Source organism: Neopelma chrysocephalum, unplaced genomic scaffold, assembly GCF_003984885.1.
Source record: "Neopelma chrysocephalum unplaced genomic scaffold, ASM398488v2 Primary Assembly neopelma1_44, whole genome shotgun sequence".
Taxonomy (NCBI): domain Eukaryota; kingdom Metazoa; phylum Chordata; class Aves; order Passeriformes; family Pipridae; genus Neopelma; species Neopelma chrysocephalum.
In genome coordinates this window covers 13548303-13569003 of record NW_020897703.1, presented here as the reverse complement: position 1 = coordinate 13569003, position 20701 = coordinate 13548303, and the positions used below count along the sequence as shown (strand labels likewise).

The following is a 20701-nucleotide window of genomic DNA, read 5'->3' as shown; positions in this document are numbered from 1 at the left end:
GGCTACATCTGCATTTAAAACATGTTTTCCTGCAGGGATTATGTCAGCGCTACAGCAGATCATCCCGCCTGGTGAGCTGCTAACATGGATCACATCATTCTAGATGTCACTGGCTGTCTGTCAGCAGCAGTCTCAATGTCTAGTTTTCAGGTGTGGCTTTTGACCACAGCTCTCTCCTCCCAGAAGGTTCTCAGAGCTTGTGCCCCCATTGCACAGAACCATATGGTGTATCCCACAGCCCATCACAGGGTGGGTCCAGTCAGGCACTCAGACTGTTTCCTTCTAAAGCAAATATTTCTTTTCCATTATTGACAGAACATTGTCCTTGCAGTATGATATCCAAACCCATAAGCTCCTAGTAAAAACTTGAGGCACAATAAATACATAGAACAAATACCAACAGTGGAGCTTTGTTGATAAAAGCTTGGTTGCCTCTGTTCACAGAGTGGCAAAGGGCCTGGGGAGCTGAGTTGTCCCTGACCCTGGTGGATCAAATTATGCATTGTAAAGGCATGCAAAGCATGCAGCCAACCTATTCCTGAAGAATCCATTTATAAGACGGATGATGACATCGTGGGTAAAAAAAGCTTCTGTTTTAATTGTGGAAATGTGCGGGTCAGCAGCTTACTCTTCTGTCGGTGACATCAGAAGCAACACGTCTGTCCTTTCAGTGGGAGGTTCTGCTTGCCACTTGAATGTTTACTTTCAAGGGACTTGCTATTTTCTCCCTCTTTCATTTAGCACTGGAATCTTCTCATCTAGCCTACCATGTTCTAGGCTCAGATTCAGTCTTGTTTCCTTCCTTGTCTTCCTTCCCCATGCAACAATCTCCCAGTGGTTTTGATTTCCTTGATAAGGAACAATATAAATTTTTTTAATGCATTTAGCCTATCATGTTTCAATCATTTATTATTATTATTATTAACAAAATTCAGATGCATTCAATATCGTCTTAGTGGCAATGATTTTGTGGCTGCTTTGAAATGATGTGAAGATTCCCTGAGTCTCATGAGTAGCTTCTAAGTTCTGCCTGAGAAGCACAATGAATAGTCTTGAAAGAGGGGGCTAAAAGGCTTAAGTTGCTCCTTGCATCCCACTGATCTCTGTGCTACTTGGGCTACATGTGGTGGCATGTGCCTGCTCTGTCATGGCAAACAGATAAAAGAAAATGTATCAACTGCTTCATCTCATAAACTTCCTTTTTTGGTGAAACGTGAATGAATTCTAAATAAGTATAAAACTTATTAAATAAATACTAAGCAGAAGAGCTACAGCCTTTAGACTGCTGTACATGACCTGCAGCACAAGGAAATCTGTTCTGCATATCTCGGGGTTAGGCTTCTAGTTTCATCCTTCTGTTTTTCATGAACAAATTATTTGATTTGCTACTCTGTTCCTCCATGGGGAAATAGGAAAAGAAAATTTTAATTTCCCTTTCTCCTTGGAGACCCTTCCTTCCTAACAGAACGTTATATATTTAACATATAGCTTTACTTCAAAAAAAAGAAAATCCTTTGTTATGGGGCATCACTTACACACAGTACTGCTTACCAGTGGGGAGTATCCTTGGTTTTGGAAACAGTAAGATGGATCTGATACCACCAACCTCATATGTTAAATGCTCTTCTGATCAAGAGTGGCAAATTCACTGTGTAAAAAAGTAAGAATTTTAGGTTATATAAAAGTGGCGCTGTGCAGGTTTCAGTCGTCTCCAGTTTCACACCTAAATGTGTGTAGATGAAACTAGCATGTTATTCTTGCTTTAAGCCATACAGCTCTGGTAGTCAGACCGGATTCCATCTGCCACACTTCCAAACACCAGTAGACCCCAAAAACCCTTGTTGGTACCCACAGAATCCTACTGTGGCATTCTGTTGGTGTAGTTAAGAGAAATTAAGAAAAAGGTTTGCTTTCCTTGAACAAGGAACATCCAGAGCCTTTTACTCTGGAATTTGAACTGCTTTGCCTGATCTTTCTTGATGCCAGACCTTTCTAATGCCTTTTCAATTTAATGTCTGTTGTTATATATGATTACACTTTGTTGTTTGGGATTTTTTCCTTAGTAGTAGATTATGTCTGTGTTGGGGTAATCAGAACAAACTACCACTCTTATACTACATTACTAATAGTATTAGCTGCTGAACCCAAATTCTTTGTCATTCAGCCAGAGATTGACTTCTTTCTGGAACTGCCAGAGTTTATTACATCTTTCAAGTTAGGTGCTATGTTTTAAAATGTCTTGTTTGTTGCTGTTTTTTAACAGAGTATGCTTCTGCTGGCTCACTGTTTGATTACATTAATAGTAACAAAAGTGAAGAGATGGATATGGATCATATCATGACCTGGGCAACTGACATAGCTAAAGGTAAGTAAGATGAGTGGTATATACTATCCTACACAGCCAGCAAAGTGTACACCTGGAGATGCTTTCCTTAGGAAGTGGGGAAAGCCTTCATAGTCTTTTTTATTCAAATTGTAACAAAACCAACCAACCAAACATACATACATAAAAAAAGCAAAACCCATTCACTGTGCTTTTTAGTATGTTCCTTGTTTATTATGAATCCAAAATACTCTGAAGTGAAAATGGCTTCTATGAGCCAGTTTTACTTCTGGTGTGCCCCTAAGTCCCAAGAGGATAATTTTGCTGATGTAGAGTAATTATGAGGTAAAGTGCATAATTACCCTTACATTTGATTTGAATTGGGGCATTTAAGGAAGCTAAGGTTTTTTTCTCAGCAACCATACTGAAATTCTTCACATAATAACGTAGAATAAGCTGCTTCATCCTTTGTGTTCTCTATGACCAACCACACAAGAATTAGTGTAAACTAATGAACAAATGGTAAATTCATATCGGGCTTCCTTGTGTAGACACCACCTTAGAGAAAATAACTATATATGACATTAAAAACCATTAGCATATCCATATAGATGCTCTGATAGATGTATGAGCTTTGCTTAATGCTTTTTACTCAAAGTAGATTATGGGAAGCTTTACTTCTTCTTCAGCATGTCAGTATGGCATACAGGTATGCCAGCTTGTAATGAGTACAATTAGTGGGAACCAGGAAACATGACAGCAGATTCATGATGGCCCCGCTCAGCCTGTCTAACTAGATTGTTCCCTTGTTTTGTGTAGGAATGCACTATTTACACATGGAAGCTCCAGTGAAAGTTATCCACCGGGACCTGAAGTCCAGGAATGGTAAAGTAGCAAAACAGTGAAACGCTCTGCATTTACTGTTACCTGTTAATGTAGCATTTAAATCTGTGCCTGAGCTTTGGGAACAAGCACAACTAACACCTTGGCTGTTATCAAGCCACACTTGTTGAGGCACAGAGGAGCTCGTTCTGTCCTCCTCATCCTGAACTTCATTATAGACCCTGACATCACTTGGAGCGCTATGGACGGCTCGTTCAAGTTGTGTCTTGCTGGCCATGATTGTACCCATCCGATCAGCTTTCAGACACTGCCCAGGCACTTCTCACTTCCTTTTTCTGTTTGGCAAGGTTGAGTACCAGGAAAGGCTGGCAGACACCAGACACAATAGGCTGGATAAGGCCTATTATTTCTTATTGGAAAATCTTGTCTTTACTGTGGCCTATTTTCAGGATTTACAGATATTCATGCTTTTGAGTAATACATATTCAATGTGCAGTCTGTACTTAGCAGTTGATGGCTGTTTATGAAATTTGCAGAACATTGACTTTAAAATGAAACTTCCGCTACCAGTTGTGGGATAGGAGGGACACAAAGTTTAATAATGCACACAGGGAGATAATAGTCCAGAAAAGTCTAGGTCTCACCTCAGTTTTCTCCTTTTATTAATGAGTCTTCCAGAGAACTTCTTGTTAAGCCTAACTACACTGAGGAGAGCAAAGTTTGTCTCTGTTGCTATCTTTGAAATCAGTAAGGCCTGCAAGGATTTGCATTTGTTCGAGGGCTTGCAGGGATTCAGTGTTCTCTAAAGCTTCTGAAAGAAACCAGGACAGTTGTGCACGTGTGCACATTCAAGTGCTGGCTCATCATAAGATCATTTGTCTTGTTAAAAAACAAAGTATTTTGCTGTGAAAACATATTGTGTTTATTTTTAGCATTCTTCTAACCTTTTGTTTTTTCATTTTCAGTTGTTATAGCTGCTGATGGTGTGTTAAAGGTATGAACTCTTTAATTATTTGTAGAGAGATGCTGCTTGAGTCAATGTTTTGATGTCTAATGAATGAGGTTGATACTCTATTACCTGTTTAATTTTTTATTTATTCTTGCCAGATCTGTGATTTTGGTGCTTCAAGGTTCCACTCCCATACAACACACATGTCATTAGTGGGCACTTTTCCATGGATGGCCCCAGAAGTTATTCAAAGTCTTCCAGTGTCTGAAACATGTGACACATACTCGTACGGAGTGGTGAGTGCCCCTCATTTTACTATGAGTAGTAGCAGTTCTCCAGCGTGACAGAATTCACATGATGGAAGAACAGCAATTCTAAATAAGAACAACAAAAAACCCCACACTTTCTTTCAAGACTGACCCATAATTTGCAATTACATGCTTGAAAATGATAGGAAGAACAGTGTCTTGCATGTTTAGTAAGATCTGGTTAGATTAGCAGCATGCCAGTGTAGGGCAACCGCAGTTGTTCAGCATATGTTCGAAGGCTTTCAGGAGCCACTGAACAACCTGAGTCATGAATGTCTGCTTGTGTTTTTTTGTAGAACTGAAGGTTGTCTTGTAATAGGGGTATAACAGGATGAAATGATTAGCATTCTACTTTCCCTAAAATGGAGTATCACTGATGTACAATAAAAAGTAAGACCCTGCTCTATTCTTAATTGTTTAAAAGACCCTGCTATCATTACCTGTGAGAATAGAGACTCTACCCATCTGAAAATATAGAAAAGCCCAGCATTACTTTGCGGGTTTTCTGAAGGGTGAGCAATCAGTTGTAGTTCACCACAATGTCAGATTTTCAGATTCAATAACGTGAATTACTTCACTCTGTCCATAGTTAAGCTCTAATTTGGTTTTGCTGTGCAATACAAAATAGCCTATAATTAGCCTTAGTGATCAGATAAAATACGTGGCCATAGCCTTTCTCTGACAGAGGACAGTGAAGAGTACTTCGAGGGGTAAAAGAAAGGAAGTGGGACTCTAGTTTCCATGCATATCTGTGTATTAATCATATTTGTGTTTGGATTCAACAGTGGGTGGCAGAATGAGGAATTCTTCAATACTCCTCAAGTATTGCCTCTTTTTGAGGGATGGAAGTAGATAGATGTGAGGGAGGCACTGTGTTTTTAGGCTTGCACCTAATGGCTAACATATCTAAGCTGATGTTCCAATGGAGGATGACTTAAACTTATTGCCAAACAGTTGTTTATAGTGAGAAAAAAAAATATGAGAGATGATATGGCATCACTTAACAATTAAAGGTTGAAGTTTTGCAAGGAGGGAGAAAAAGACTATATTTTCAGATTCAAAATCCTCGCTTGCTTAACTGAACTAGGTCACAAACAGTGAGAGAACATAAGCTAACAAATGTAAATGTTAATGTAAACTGTTACTGGAAGCAATCACATATTGTCCACTGAAGGAAAACATTCCAGTTTCAAAACAGAACAAAAACGTTAGAGGAAAAATTCCAAACATAGTCTTATAGCTCAAACTGCTCCTCTAGTCATCCTAGTTTGAATTGACTATAAGTAATGTTCTCTATGTGGGAGAAGGTAAGAAATTATTTAGTATCTTATCATGTGAAGTATTAACAGTGCTTTGGGAACAGTATGTCGTGCATAGTTTGCTTTTCCTCATCCAGAAAGTAAGGTTCCTTTGACAGTTCTGTGCTTGGAGGTAAAACTCAACTACCCTCCTTATGAAATGAGTTCAGTGTTACCAGAATATTTTAACGTTGTTATGGGTGTGTGGTGCTACTTTAGAGTGTTTAATAATATTTGACCCACATTTTTTAATATTTTTTTTTGAGCTAATGCATTCTACGGGGGATAGAAGCTTATGAATACATAAACACTTAGGAGTCAATCTTTTTGTAAGTCTAGTCTTGAAACATCATAATTTTTAGAGGAGATACAGGGGTAGAAATGAAGAAAGGCAGTGGCCAGAGTTCTCTGTTGCTGAAATTACTGACCTAGTGGGGTTATACCAGCAAGAGATGGCTTGAATATAACATTGAAGGTTGGAATCTCCTTGTAAGTGTTACGACTAGCAGAGAATTAGCTAGGGGACTGAAAACAAAAAAATCTGAGAAAAGGTATTTTTGTCTCTTCAAATCCTTATCATCTATAAAAACAAAATTTAAAGAATCCCTTTTCTAAATGTAACACTTGCCAGCAGCTTTTGTGCTAGAGAGACAAATCTGCTTTTCTTCAGTTAAAGTCCTCTTAACAAAGAACAGAATCCTTTCAAATGTAAACTAGTAAGATGCTAGGAATAGATATTCCACTTGCAATATTTGTCATCTTCCCCATGGTTTTCTTTAATTTCTTTTCTGCTATTTTTCTGTCTGACACTCTGTTCTTTCTACAAACCAGTCTGTGATTTTAAATATTCTGCTTAAGGTGTGCGAGAGCTTTTTTCTGTGAAGTGTCGAAGTCTTTCTGCAACCTTATAGGTCTGAGTTGCTTCTCAACTGAAATGAATTTTCCTCTTTGTGAACAATTGTATACATGTTTATAGAGCTTGTGCTGCTCTTCATGGATGGTTAAACAGGTCCACGTATTCTTTTTGGGATTTATAGTAAATAATTTATAATACTGCCATGAAATGCTAAAGCTGAATGTTCCATGAGATTTATTACAACACAAAGACAGATCTTGCACTTTCCTTCAGCTATGCTGAGATTCTCTTTTCTGATCCATTTCCAAATCCGTACTCTAAACAACAGATACCAAGTGTTAAAAATTATCAACCCTGAAATTGACTCATATGCCATTGTGTGTTGCTCAAAAATTATTCTTTGCATCTCTGCCAGATAGGAAAGTGTATGTGGAATGACAGTGTCACTCAAAAAGCTGTTTTGAAATCATGAAGACATATGCTCAGAATATGTTATTCTGGCAGAACTGTTTGTAGTGCACCACAGTGTGTGTCTGTGTATCAGTGTAAATGTGTTTAATCATAGAAAGCTTATACGATGTAGCTGAATTATTTTATCACTTACAAGAACAACTAAGTAAAACCATTAATTGGCTATTGGTGGCATAGAGACTGCCATTAAATGTAGCAGCTGTTCAAACATTGCTGTAGCTATGAGAACATACGTTATTTATAGAGGGAATGTTGGCCAGCTCCAGGGGTTATCCCTTACTCTCTTTGAAAAGAATTATGTGATCTTTAACTGCAGTTGGATCAATGCAGAGAAGAGTGACCTAATTTTCATGCCTAAGGGCAGCACCTCTATGAGTGCAATGCTAATGCTCATGCTGTACTTCCGCTCACTGTGGCTCCTGACCATCGTCTGTGAACCGTTTCCTACCAGGAGAAAACACTTATTTTTTCAGCGAAGATGTTCAGAGTGTTTCCTTTTCCTCAAATTACTCCTTTGAATGTTCCCCTACCCAAATGGCACTTTGAATCTTTGTTGGCTTTGCACTGGCGTGAGGATGGGGTGGGGGTATTGTGGGATTGTTTTTTTCCCTTTGGGTTGTTGTCACATAGTTGAGAGGATAAGAACTGAAATGCACAGCTGAGCTGACAGAAGTAAGTGTATGAGCTTTTTCTGAAGAACACGTAATTCTTATTCTCAGCTTCATGTTCCTCTGTATGCAAAGATGAGCCCAATGTCTTCAGAGGCCACAGGTTACAAACCCCTACATTAAATGACCTTCCTTTGTTTTTCATCATTGTTTCTAGCTTGGCTGGTTTTTTCTGTGAGCACCTGCTGTCCATCATCACAGAGAGGTGATGTGATTGGGAAAGCAGGTGATTCTCACCATCAGGGGAGGGGACATGAACCATGTCAGTCTCAGATTTTACACCAGAAATGGAAGATAAATTGATTTCCATGTGAAGTGAGCTGGGGAGCCAGTTCTGAAAATGAACAGAGCATACCTCTCAATAAAGAGGCTGGGGTAAGTCAGGGTAAGGTCCTTGTCTGCTGCTCAGTGACCCTGGGGAGAGGAAGAGGCAAATGGGAATAGAGAAGGTACCCATTTACTGCTTTTTAAAAGACTGGTGATGCAATCATTCACATTAGCTGATGATTCAGGGTAGCTAGTCCAAGAGATGGGATTGAAACTCCTATAAAACTAAACATAGAGACATGTCACTGATGGAAGGAAATGCTTTATCTATACCATGGGCCTGAATATTAAAATTGCATCGTTGTTACAATGTTTTCTAAATCTGTGTAAGTAAATACAAGGATTTCTAACATCCTACTTTTGGATCTTTTACTTTCATTTATTAGTAAAATGAAAGCATTAAGAAAACTGCTTCGTATTGTGTCAGATTGCTGTTTTTCTCTTCAACTGTGTGCAGTCTTGAAGTGTTTTTAGCTAACATTTGGTTTAGGGAGGCAGTGATCTGTACAGGCAGTGGAAATAAACACTAAAGGTGTCATGATAAAGGAATTCAGTGCAAAATGTTCTGCACAAATGTACATGCATGAATGAAATGAGACAGCTCTTACAATTTAGTCTTCTGAAAGGAAGGTAGCACAGCAGTAGTTTTCCAGCTCAAGGCTCTTGAAGACATTTAAACATGTATTTCATTATGTTCTTTACTTGGAAGATATATTTAGATACTGCTCTATCTTGTGCAAACTTGAGTTTTTCCTCTGTGATTTCATGGTACAGTCATACAGATGAGGTGGTTCTACAAGGCTGCTCAACTACATGTTTGATTTGATCCAGGGGCTTTTGTTTTAAACTGACTGCTTTGTACACTACTTTTTTATCTGAAGTACATGGGGCTGCTAAATTTTTTCCTCCTCTCAGAGTTAAATTTCCTTCTCTACCAGCCGAGAGGTGATCATTGGAGTTACTAATTGAGGTGCCTTATTTTTCTTCTAAAAGGAGTGAAGTGAGGCAAACAGGATAGTTGAATACGTGTATGATAACTTCCCCCATATATTTCTTATTCTCAGGAAAACTGTCCTTATTTTTCCAAGATACCCTTACCTTTACTAATCAGTCTTCTGACTCAAGCAGAATTATTCAAATAGGTCTGTTGTTGGAGTGTACCCTGTTCATTTGATTAAAGGTCCAACTCTGCTTCAATGCTTTTTTTTTTGCTTGACCTCCATCTGCCAATATTGTTGCTTTTTTTTTCCTGATTATCTTCATGGCTGTCCACAATCCATTTGAAATGATGTAGCTGGAATAAACCTGGGTACTAACCCAAACAGGGAGGATACAGAGAGTTGCATAAGGATCTTAATGCATTTAGGCAAATCCTGCATAAAATATTTTTTTTTGTTGTTGTTCTGCTTGGTATGTGAGCAAAAGAAAAAATTTGTAGATATTTGTAACAAGATACGTATATGAAGGTTCAGCTTTAAAAAAAAAGGGATATATACAAGTGGAGGTAAAAAGTGCTGTTAATTTGGTTGAATTCCAATATGTTGTCCCAATGGCAGGAAACCAAGTTGGATTCATTGACTTGAAGCCCTCTTGGTGATGCCAGGCTCTTTTCTACAGAGTAGCTTAGATTCTCAGGTACTGTTACCAAAGCACTAAGAGCATGTAAAATTAGGAGATCTTTCTATATCTAAGTACAACACCTATATAAAATCTTAAGGAGAACAGAGTAATTTTATATATGCTATATATTGCTTAGTTTAACGTGATCACATACTTAGAGATAAACAATTACAGTTTTGATTGCAAAATTATATTTAATATTTTCATAGGCATATCATAGGAGCAAAATACCTTTTGGATCATATTCACTGGTAGCAATCATATAGAAATATTTTTAAATGAAAAATTACTGCAAAGCAAAGATATGTCTAGTTGGGGCTGAGAAGGAGAGGAAGAGTTCATTGTCTTCCCAAGTCTCAACTGCCAAATGTGAACTTTGTAGTGTACAAAGAAAGTAAAAAAGCAACCCAGTTTTTCATCTTGGCTTTTCTGTAGAGGAAAAAGCAGAAACATTCAATTTAATTTAGTGAGAAGATCTTGCACACAAACACTGGTCCAAGTTCCTGCAAATGGAAACTGGTTGCCTGGTAATTGGATACAGAATAGTGCTGTATCAAGGTTTAATAATGTATTTAAAATACAAAGTACAGAAATAAAAATTCTTTTCTTTTTTTCCCTTCCAGGTTCTCTGGGAGATGCTAACAAGGGAGGTCCCCTTTAAAGGCTTGGAAGGATTACAAGTAGCTTGGCTTGTAGTGGAAAAAAACGAGGTAAGACTACGTTTCTACATTCAGGTACATAGATCAGAAAACAGTATTGGGGTTTTGCAAAAGACTTTTTCATCTTCTTCAAATTGAAAGTAAGTTCACGCGTATGGAAAGATTAGCAGTAGGAGCTAACACAAAGGGTCAAAGTGATGTTATTCCTCATGAATGGACCCTTTACATCTAATTGTTGCAGCTTCACGTCGTGATGCTGTAGATCAAAAATTGTACAAGTACTGTACTAGTTTCTCAGTCTCAATTGTAAAACCTAGGGGTTTGTTCTTAGTGATGAAAGAAGCCATTGCGTCCAAGGTAGGGGAACAGTTTAACTCCATCTCCTGCGTTTAGGACATCTTTTTACTGGCCGGGAGTTGATATATCTGTAAGAGACCTTCAGCTACTTCAACTTAACTCTCCCAGCAGGAGTCACTATAGTACAAGAAACTGCCGCTTAGATGAAAATTTCAAAAATAAAAGAAGAAAAAATAGTTTAAAAAAAAGAGAGAAATTACAGTTTTGCCACCTACGTTCAACACTACATTGAAGATGAGCTCCTCACTGGTATCGGCAAGGCTGTGGCATAGCTGCAAGCCTCCTCATGCAGAGTCTTTCCATTTCAAAAGCACTTCAGTGGTGTAAACACCGTTTGTACAGTGTCCCCAGCCTCGCTTTTCTTCTTCTCACAAATTGAGGCTTTCAGTTAGTTGGACATGTGAGCGTATATCTGAACACATAGTCCCTTGATATCAAAGACAGTAACTACATTTAAAAAACATTTAAAGTTGTGACTGTACCACACACAGACAAGCATGGAAATCCTCCACAAAGATGAAACCTCCTCTATCTAGACACAGCGGAAGCTTGGGAAACATTACAATGGGAAGGCAGTGGCTGTACAATACAGGTTTCTATTATTCTACATAAACTGTTTCTCAAAATGCTTCAGAGTTAAACAGAGGAGTTAGGTTTCCTCCTCTTAGTTTAATATTTTTTATTGGTGTTTTTTCCCCCTTTATTTTTATTTCTATTTGAGGACTGGATTAATTCCAGTGAGTGACACTGTGATATACTGATTAGTTGGAAATGCTACACTAACAGTGTGAAGATTATGAATGTGGTCTTCTACTGCATTTATCAGAGCAGGGGGCACAAAGACATTCTTGTAGTTTAGGAAAAGCCTCATACGTCATTTTGAAGGGGTAACCATAAAGCCTTCCATCAACAGTATTTGTTTCTTGCGCCTACTACCCGCAGTTTACATCAGGGGTACAAAGTAGCATTGGGAGTGTTTAAAGAGATGTAGTCATGTGCTGAAAGATGACAGAGTACAACACACATTTCTCTATAGTTTTCCAGGCCAAAGAACTGTGTAAAATACGGTATGAACAAAGTGTGGACATGACTATGTTACTCATGGCTGAAGAAACCTAAGGGGTGACATTTTCACAGCCAGCTCTTTGCCTGCCAGGTACCACTAACCTGTTGCTACCATCTTCTTTAGAGGGCTGTGGGGGAGCTTAGGGGCCATTGCACAGTTTTTGTTTTTTCCGGCCATGACTTGAGTAACATGTTCAGCATAAGCCTGGTAAAAGTCAGCTTGTGCTGCTTTTCTTCTTAGTTTCCTATGTCCCAAAGCAAGTGTAAGGGTCAGGTACTGCTCTCAGTTCAATCTGTTGATATCAATGGGATTGCATGCTTCCAGTCCACAACAGGATTGAATCACTGTTGAGCCAGTCCTCCATTTTTTGTACTGCAAGGCTCTTGTTAAAATCAGTGTGGGACTGAGGCCAAAGCGTAATTGCATAAGGTGAAAAATCCCCTTTGCAAATCCTGAGGCCAACAAGTGATGTAGATTCTAATGATTCTGTATGGATCTCTTTTGACTCTGTATAATTTCATTGTTATTTTTATTCTGGTAGAGTTTCTGTGTAATTTTTTTAAGCCAGAAAAGAAAGGCATGAGAGTTCAGATTATACTAGGCATGATCTCATAATAAATGCCACTGAGAAATATGATCTTTATCATAATATGACACTTTTGAAACCTGCTACCTCTATATTACATATTATATAGGTGACATTCTGTACAAGTGAGAGAAGTGGTGATTGCAACTGATTGTCCACTGTCTGGAACAGTGAGGGTTACAGACAATACTGCAGCAAGACTACCCAGTGTATTTTTAGGCTAATGACTCAATCAGAGATCAAGCACCAGTACAACTTGTTTATGCATTCTACAAATTTCTGTGTATTTCTTACACAGAAACCTTTGTTATTACATTATTAAGTTATAATCTTAAGTTATTACATTATTTTAATAATCAGACTTCTGCAGTGCCCTGCATCTGTATCTCATGTTTCCAGTTCTCATGGTGTTCAAATGCTTCTGGAACAGAATTTTTTAAGTCTTTACCCTTGGCTGCTGTAAGGCTTTTCAGGTTATGCTGCAGCAATACGATGGTAGAGTTCGGCACAACTTGCTCTGCTTTGCTTCTGAAATGGCAATAGTAGGGCAGATCAAAGGGTCTTCCTGGCAGGTTGGTCTGAACAAGACTATAATACCTGGTTCTCACCTGTTAGAGGACAAGGAACCTTTGGACTCATTTTCACTGAAGAACTGTTTTTTTAATCTACATTTTTTTGTTATTTATTTAATATGAAATGTCTGAAGTCAGTAAACTGTGTTAGTGAGAGCAGAGGAATCTTTGAGTGTACTATTGTTGGAAGCACTTGCAGTCAACTGGAGAGTGTGTGTGTGTGTGTGAGAAGGGATTTGCTTTTAGGCTTTCCAGTCTGGAGGCAGACTCTTAATGTAAAATCCTCTAAGACTGACTGAGTGAATCTTTTCATGGTTTAAAACTCTCAGCAAATGAAACCAAACAAGCTTCAAACTAATTCTCTGTAGTCAGTGGTCCTGGCTATAACCAGCAACTCCTTGTCTTCAGTCATTAGGAAGTATTTATGAGTTCACTGTGCTCTGGGAGTGCTTTCCGAGATCTGCATGTTCTCATTAATCCTTCTGGCCACAGGCTCATGAAACATCTCTTGTGTCATGTAGAGCTTCACCTAACTCTTTTTAACTCACTCAATGTAATCTATATTTAATCCATTTGTGTGTCAAAACTGATTATAGTATTGTACAGCTAGATCATCTGTGTGGGAGAAAGGAATTAAGGCAGGCTGTACATTATACCTGTCTTGACAAGCATCTTAAAATAACATGCAGCAACCTCCACAAACTGTTATGTTTTAGTATTAAAAGCTGTTTATTTTGTTTTTAGTTCTTCCCTGAGCTTTCTTAAGGAACTCCATTTGTGCATTTCTTACATTCCTTTCTTATAGGTCTATTAAAAATTAATTGTACGTCTTGCTAGTGTTAATAATTTTGATTTTTCTTTCTAATATGTCAATCCTCATCTTTTATATTGTGTTTTAAAGAAAGAATGTGTTTTAATTCTTTTAATCGCATTGCTATTATAGGAAGTCTCTCAGTAGCAGCTTAAAGGGAAATGCTTCCAATAACCGGTACATTCTCTTTCCATTAGAGATTAACCATTCCAAGCAGTTGTCCCAGAAGTTTTGCAGAACTGATGCAGCAATGTTGGGATGCTGATTCAAAGGTAATTTAATGTGTGTTTGATTTCTACCCCCCCCCCAGCCTTGTTTTGCAAAGTGCATTTAGTATTTCCGTGGGGGACAAGTCTGAGCTGACACCATTGATGCATGCTAAAACACATTTCTTCACAAAGATAGCTGGGGCTGTTTTTTTTTAATGGGTTTATATATTTATACCTAAATGTCTGCCTCTCACTTTTACTATGCTACTAACTTACCTGACTACTAAAGACAATGACGGGAAATATGGTAAGATGGCAAAAATATAGCCATTTTGGAGCACGTGGAAAAATGGCGGGGTTTATATTTTCTTTCAATAGTTAATATTTGATCTTTCTTGGATGTATTTGAGCATCATGTTATGAAATACCTATTTCAAGGTCCAGTTTTAATGCCATCCTTGTGTTGAAAACACAAATATAATTAAAGAATAAATTAATCTGTAAAACATGAGTAGCAACAGCAGCAACACATTCTGAATTGACATTAAATCTTTCCTAATCTGTTCCCTTAGGACTTGAATGATGAGCTTTATAATGACTATACTGTAATAATATGATAATAGCAGTACTGTTTAACCATGAAAACAGAATAAAAAGTTAAAGAGCCAAACCATTGTTATTATTAATCTGCTGCTACAAGGAAGGAATTAAATAGAGTATTTAGACAGTAAAAGCTTTTGTGGATTATGAGAGTTAGCTTCTTTAAATGGACTCTGCTACCATCCTCTTTTACATAAAACTGGCTGGAAAGAGCCTGTGGGCATACCAGCTTTATTACCAAGGATTAACATCCATTTCCTTTGCCTATGAAAATATTTGAGACAGGAAAGGATAGTTAAGCAGAGGAAATTATGCTCTTTTTCTCAAGTCAAGGCACCAGCAAGAACTTTGTTTCTTTAAACTCAGGAGAAAGCTAGCTACTACTTCAGAGAAACCAAGATCAATTCTAAGACAAATTCTAGCATTTAGGTTCTCTAAACTAGGACTTTTTATCACCAGAGAGCAGTCATAGAAGAATAATATGAAAAAGGAAACATCGCTTCTTGGTCTCTCTTTTTTAAGCAAGAAGTTGCTTTCCTACAGAATAGATCTGGAAGACTGAGATCCATCAACATGTGGTTTCCACATGAACAGACATTTAATTGTCATTCTCTTAATAACTCCCTGTATCCTCCCCACAGAAGGGGAGGAAAAAATGCTTTGAGTTTTTGAATCTACAAGTAGGCTGTTTAAATTCTAGGTCAGTAATTACTGAAGAACACTTTCAATGACAGCTGCTTTAATAACTGCTCCCAAGCGTCAGCATCGCTACCAAAGGCCTCAGAATAAGAATTACTGGAGCTTCTTTTCTGTAATTGTAGCACATACTAGATCAGCTCACTCTCTGCCTTGCTTTAACCACATTCATAAGTGTCCAAGAGTGTTGCTGTTTCTCAAGGAGAGGGAGGGATCTTCATGTTGTAAAAGAAGGATGCTTAACATCAGGCTGAGTTCTCTGTGCCTAAGTAATTCATCTGGGTGTGGGCTTCTGGGAATGTTGTTCCCAGAGGCATCTCTGTTGTGTGCAAAGAGTGAATCTCTGTGAGAGGGGTTTTTTTTGACAGTCTGCTCTTTGCTAGTTTTTTTCATGCAGCTCTTCTTCTGTTAGGCAATTATAAATACTTTGTTCACATGACTGAAATGGAGTACTCTCTGGTTACAATTTGGGCATGTGACTGACTTATTCAGTCACGTGTTGGGAAAAGATCACTACTTACAGCTCTCAAAATGCTTTGATAAAAGGCTGTGTGGCCTGCATGAGCCAAAAGATGGAGCACGCTCCTCTGAAATAGTGCTCTGTGTAACATTCCCTTTTTGCCAGGATTAGCTTTAGAAAATCAGATCGTTGATGCATGAACTGAAGGTCAAGCAAGGGTGAGCTCGAGGATGTCAGCTGCTCAAAGGCAGTTGCTAAGGTGCATACTTTTAGTCCACAGAAAGCATAAGGTAACTTTTGGTGGCTTAACCCTGAGAAAAGAGGGATGTGCATTTACTGTGGGGCTAAGGAGTACACTTGTAGAGCTGCTGCAAAGCAGCTGGAGTGTCAGATATGGCTCACACCATAACTTCTTCATGAGAATGAACAGAGTTATTAATGTTGCTTTGAATTCTTACGAATTTCATCATATGTGGAGGAAAATGTCTGTAGTGCATTGCTCCACATGATATTTGGAATGGTAGTCTTTATGCAGTTTAAACTGCTAGGTGAAATAAACAGCTCACATGTTAAAATTTCTACCAAACAAGTTGCTTTTGCTTGGGTACTAGATTGTAGAAACAAGATTGCTCATTACTGGTGCCTTTGTTTGCTGGGGTTACTTGCTTTTGAAACACAGGTGAATGATTCCTTCTCATTTCATCTATTCCTTCAGTTTATCTCCATATCAAAGATGTTTATAAATTACTGAGTATTTTAATGGAAATCAGAAACCTGGGAACAGAGAGAAAGCAAGAAATGAAAGTCATATGGATTAAATATCCTGGGTTTATGCAGACCTATTCAGTAAGAAATACTGAGTGGAAGGAAACAATGAAAACATTAGCTGGAGTTATTTCTAGAGGGGCATGTATTTTAAAGGTTTCAGTATGAGGCATCACAGATATAAAGGGAAACAGTTTTCAAAGGCGACTCATGCCTGGATATTTTAAGAATCTCTTATAAGGACTTTCTAGAAAGTACTAAGCAGTTATCCACCAAAAATAAGACTTTTTTTTTCAAGGTTTCTCAGCTCAGGCTCCCAATTTCACAAATCACTTCTTGCCAGTTTTAACCACTCTGTACTTAGAGTGCATTTATTAAATCTGAAATTACCCTTTCCTAGGGGCAAGAAACCACCAGCAAAACCCACATGGCAGCGTAGGCTTGTCTTCCTGTCACCTTTGTCTCCACAGAAAGCTGGTACCTGTAAATCTGACAGCTACAAAGCTGGCAGGGTAGCTGCTGGCTGTTCACAGATATTGCACAGCCAAAGATGTACAAGCTTTGACAGTACTGTGTGACTCTCCAATTGTTCCAGCTCTAGTTGCACAGCTCAGCAGCTCCTTTGCCTGTAGTGTAGGACCCACCAAACGTGTGTTGCTGCTTCTCCCAAATCACTTGGTTGGTCCTTTTGCTCGCCCTTAGTAAAAGCCCTGTTCTCTGTCATTATCTCCACTCCAGTTAGTGCAGGCAGGCTTGACGATAGTGCTGACTGTGCTCACTTAGTGTCAGCCCTGTCTTATACTTCCCAGGGTACTCCCAAAAAAAAAAGGAGCAAGCAAAACTTATGAAAGTGTTTTGTAAAATAGTCCTGTAAAATGTTGTGAGTAATGCAGCATGGGGATGTTTGCTCTCGGTCTTTTCCTGAAAACAGGATTAGTTTAGTTCAGGCACATTATGCACCTTCCAGTCTGTTGGACAGGGCGTAGCAGTAGCAGTACCTTGGTGTATTGGTGGGGAGCCACGATCTCCTGTCTGGCAGCTTCCTCTCAGTTTGGGAGGCTCTTGAATCACCTCAGCAGTTTGTGTCTTGTAACTATGTGGTTACAAGAGACACAGCTGTAGCAATAATAAGGGTGTGAGGGCAGTTGGAAGGTTCTTCTGCCACAAAACTGCACTGGAGTTGTCGTCCTTGTTGGTGCCAGGGATGGATTTTGTGCTCTGTACCCCCGGTGCCGCACACTCCCTGACTGGGGAAGTTTGGGCTCTTCCAGGGTGTGTTGAGAGGATCTACTCAGCTGTGTTGAGTCCAGCAGCATCATGCATGTGGAGGGGAGAACTGCTGCCTCCTCCAGCTGCCTGTAAAGGCAGGGTGACCTCGCTGGATTTCCATGTCAACAAGTGCTGGTGAACAGGCACCTGTTGCCAGGCGTGCCCAGGTTGCTGCTCCGTGGATGCTGGGCTGGGGGCCAAAACGCACATGGGAGGCTGGGGCAAGTGTGTCTGTTGCAAAAAAAAAAATTGTGTAGCTCATTCAACTGCCCATTGCCTGAAATCATGGAGAGGGACCAAAAAATGACAGACAAAGCCTCCAGTTACAGCCAAACAGTGCAGCATTACAGTATAAGAGAGCTTGTCTTTTTTTTTGTTATGCATTTGACACTTTTTCATGCTGTTTGACATGTAAAATAAAGAAATTGTCTTTCTTTCATAATGCGGAAATCACTTGGATCTTCCTGAGAGAGACACCTCAGCATTGTTCCTAATTGGTTTTGTGCTCGCAAATTAAAATGCACGTTTTAATTGCGGCATCTGTAATTTTAGCAGAAACGGTATAATTAAAGGCGCGATAGAGAAAGAATGTGCATCATCCCCTTATTATGTATCTACATTTTGTTTCAACCTTTTGTCTCAACCTTGTCTGGGGTCTGTCAAACAGACTAACAGAGTCAGCGCTCTTTCAAGAAACACATTTAACTCTGCTTTTTCAGTTTTCAGTTATTATCCTACTTCATAGCTTCCCCTTGGGACTAAGGGGAAAGTAGAAAATACAGAAAAGTTTTAACTGCTCTTTGTGATTAGTGAGCACAGTGGGTGCTGGATGGAGAGCCCTGAACAGAAAGTTCAGTAAATGAGCCCAGGATAGAAGAGCACAGACACCACTGATATGAGCTTAGCTGCCAGGTGAGGCATCCTTACCTAGCCTCAATCTCCACTTCTTCCCTGGCTGCTCTGTGGTAGCTAAAGTGAGAGGTTTTTCTGAAAAGTCTCTCCTCTGCAAGAGGGAAACTGCAGCCAGAAAACCGTTTTTGATGGCCAGCTAAATAGCTTGTTCACACACTGAAGAGTTTGTGGTAGTACCTGTAAAAGGCCATCTCTCTAATTACCAGTTGCTGATGGGTCCAGCCTTCTATATTTGGCAGCATTTTCCTTCTTAGCTTGAGAAAAATTATGGAATTGAGAATCTAGGTGATTATTGATGCTACTAATGTTGTTTAATGCTGTTTTACTGGTAGACATGAAAGACTAAGCTAAGGCTCGAGTCCTACTAGCCTATGTGACTCTTCCCAAACTGACCTTTTCTTTAATGGGAGAACAAAAAAAAAAAAACTTTTACAAACTTGCAGTCCTCTTGTAGGATTGCTGTGTTCAGAAAGGAGCATTGCAATTTCTGTTGCTTGTGGTTTTTCAGTTGACAAATTCCTGCCCATATTTTTAGTACTTGTATATAGATGCAAATGTTCTGTTTTGTTTTGGTTTTCCTTTGTCTTCAGAAAAGGCCATCTTTCAAGCAGATCATTTCGATCCTGGAATCTATGTCAAATGACAGCAACCTTCCAGACCAGTGTAACTCATTCCTGCATAACAAGGCAGAGTGGAGGTAAGTTTCCTCCCAGGATGAAATGATGTGGTTTTACCTTGAAATGGTATGAGCGTTCTTTTCAGAAAGACATCAGTCTCCGATGATGTATTGGCAGCAAATATGTGTGCTTGAGGTATTTTTAGAATGTAACTTACCTTGTTGTTTTTCAGGAATGCCCAGAATGTTGTGAAACTTGTATTAGGAGCCAATGCACTTAGCTGTACCCTCTATTTATTATTACACTGGTTTAGGTATCATGATATTTATGGTTTTGTGATTCACATCTTAAAAGCAATTATGAGTTTCCAGTCAATAGTGCGAGGGCAAAAGAACTCAGATATATATATGGCTGATGCAATTTTCGTAGGAAGTGTATAGGCGATGTTAATATTAAGACCAAAAAAAGATAAAGGGCATAAAAAGCCCCTTTCAAGTCAAGCCTCTATTTGTCCTCACTGGTATGTGTTCTACCATTATGCATTCTCTCCATTGTATTGACTGTGTCCATGCATCCAGCATATGATCAGGCCAGCCCTGATTTTGCATAGTGCCCCAGCATTGCTTGAGCATATGATTTTAGCTATTGCTGATTGTAATTGTTATTCATAAGTGATGATAAATGGAGATGAGCTTTGAGAAAATTTTATTACATGACAGTTTTACAGTTAAAGTTCCAGCCTCTTTTTTGGTGTGGGCCAAAACTTCAGAAACCTCTCCCCAAAGCTTATTTGTGAGTTAGAAAACTTGCTGCTTCCGAGTACAGCCTTCTGTTTGGGAAAGAAAATTGAAAGCAGATCTGCACAGGCAGAAGAGTTTTGCAGATGATCGTGCCTCAGTCTATATTAAGAAGCATTGGCCCTGTGCCAAACAAGCAGGGAGCAGAAATACTGAAGGATTCCCAGCCTGCAGGCATCGAAGAAACCGGGACTGGGTGGAGGATGGGGAAGAGCACATGGAAATGGGGCTTGTGTCAAGCCCGGCATCCCGCGTTTCCTCCCCTGCCTTCCAAGGAAAGGCAAGGCGCAGAGTTTTAGTGGGCCGAGTGGAAAAACTGAGCTGGCGATGGGACGCCCCCGGTCACATGGCCGGGTATAAATAGCCCGGGCCGGGGCCGCTCCTGCCCTGACTCAGCAGCGCCGGCGGCGGCACCGCGGCCCGGGACGGCCGGCGGCGGCACCGCGCCCTCTGCTGGCGGCAGCGCCGCGCTGCGCCCGCCCGCGGCCCGGCCCGCTCCTTGCCCCTCTCCTTGCCCCGCTCCCTGCCCCGCTCCCTGCCCCGCTCCTTGCCCCACTCCTTGCCCCGCTCCCTGCCCCGCTCCCTGCCCCGCTCCTTGCCCCACTCCTTGCCCCGCTCCCTGCCCCGCTCCTTGCCCCGCTCCCTGCCCCGCTCCCTGCCCC

General features: G+C 39.8%; 1 protein-coding gene across 9 annotated transcripts in view; it reads left to right on the top strand.

Annotated features, from left to right (window-relative positions):
* Positions 1–20701, top strand: part of MAP3K20 (mitogen-activated protein kinase kinase kinase 20) — a 100759-nt gene that overhangs the window by 33313 nt on the left and 46745 nt on the right. For all 9 annotated transcript variants that reach the window (XR_003533510.1, XR_003533507.1, XR_003533509.1 and 6 more), the window contains exons 4-10: positions 2264–2365; positions 3143–3208; positions 4132–4160; positions 4274–4411; positions 10287–10373; positions 13912–13986; positions 19216–19322. Coding sequence is in view for 4 of the 9 variants with exons in the window: in XM_027678536.1 (XP_027534337.1) it covers positions 2264–2365; positions 3143–3208; positions 4132–4160; positions 4274–4411; positions 10287–10373; positions 13912–13986; positions 19216–19322 (604 nt within the window). In the remaining 5 variants the exon portion in view is untranslated. The remainder of the gene's footprint in view (positions 1–2263; positions 2366–3142; positions 3209–4131; positions 4161–4273; positions 4412–10286; positions 10374–13911; positions 13987–19215; positions 19323–20701) is intronic.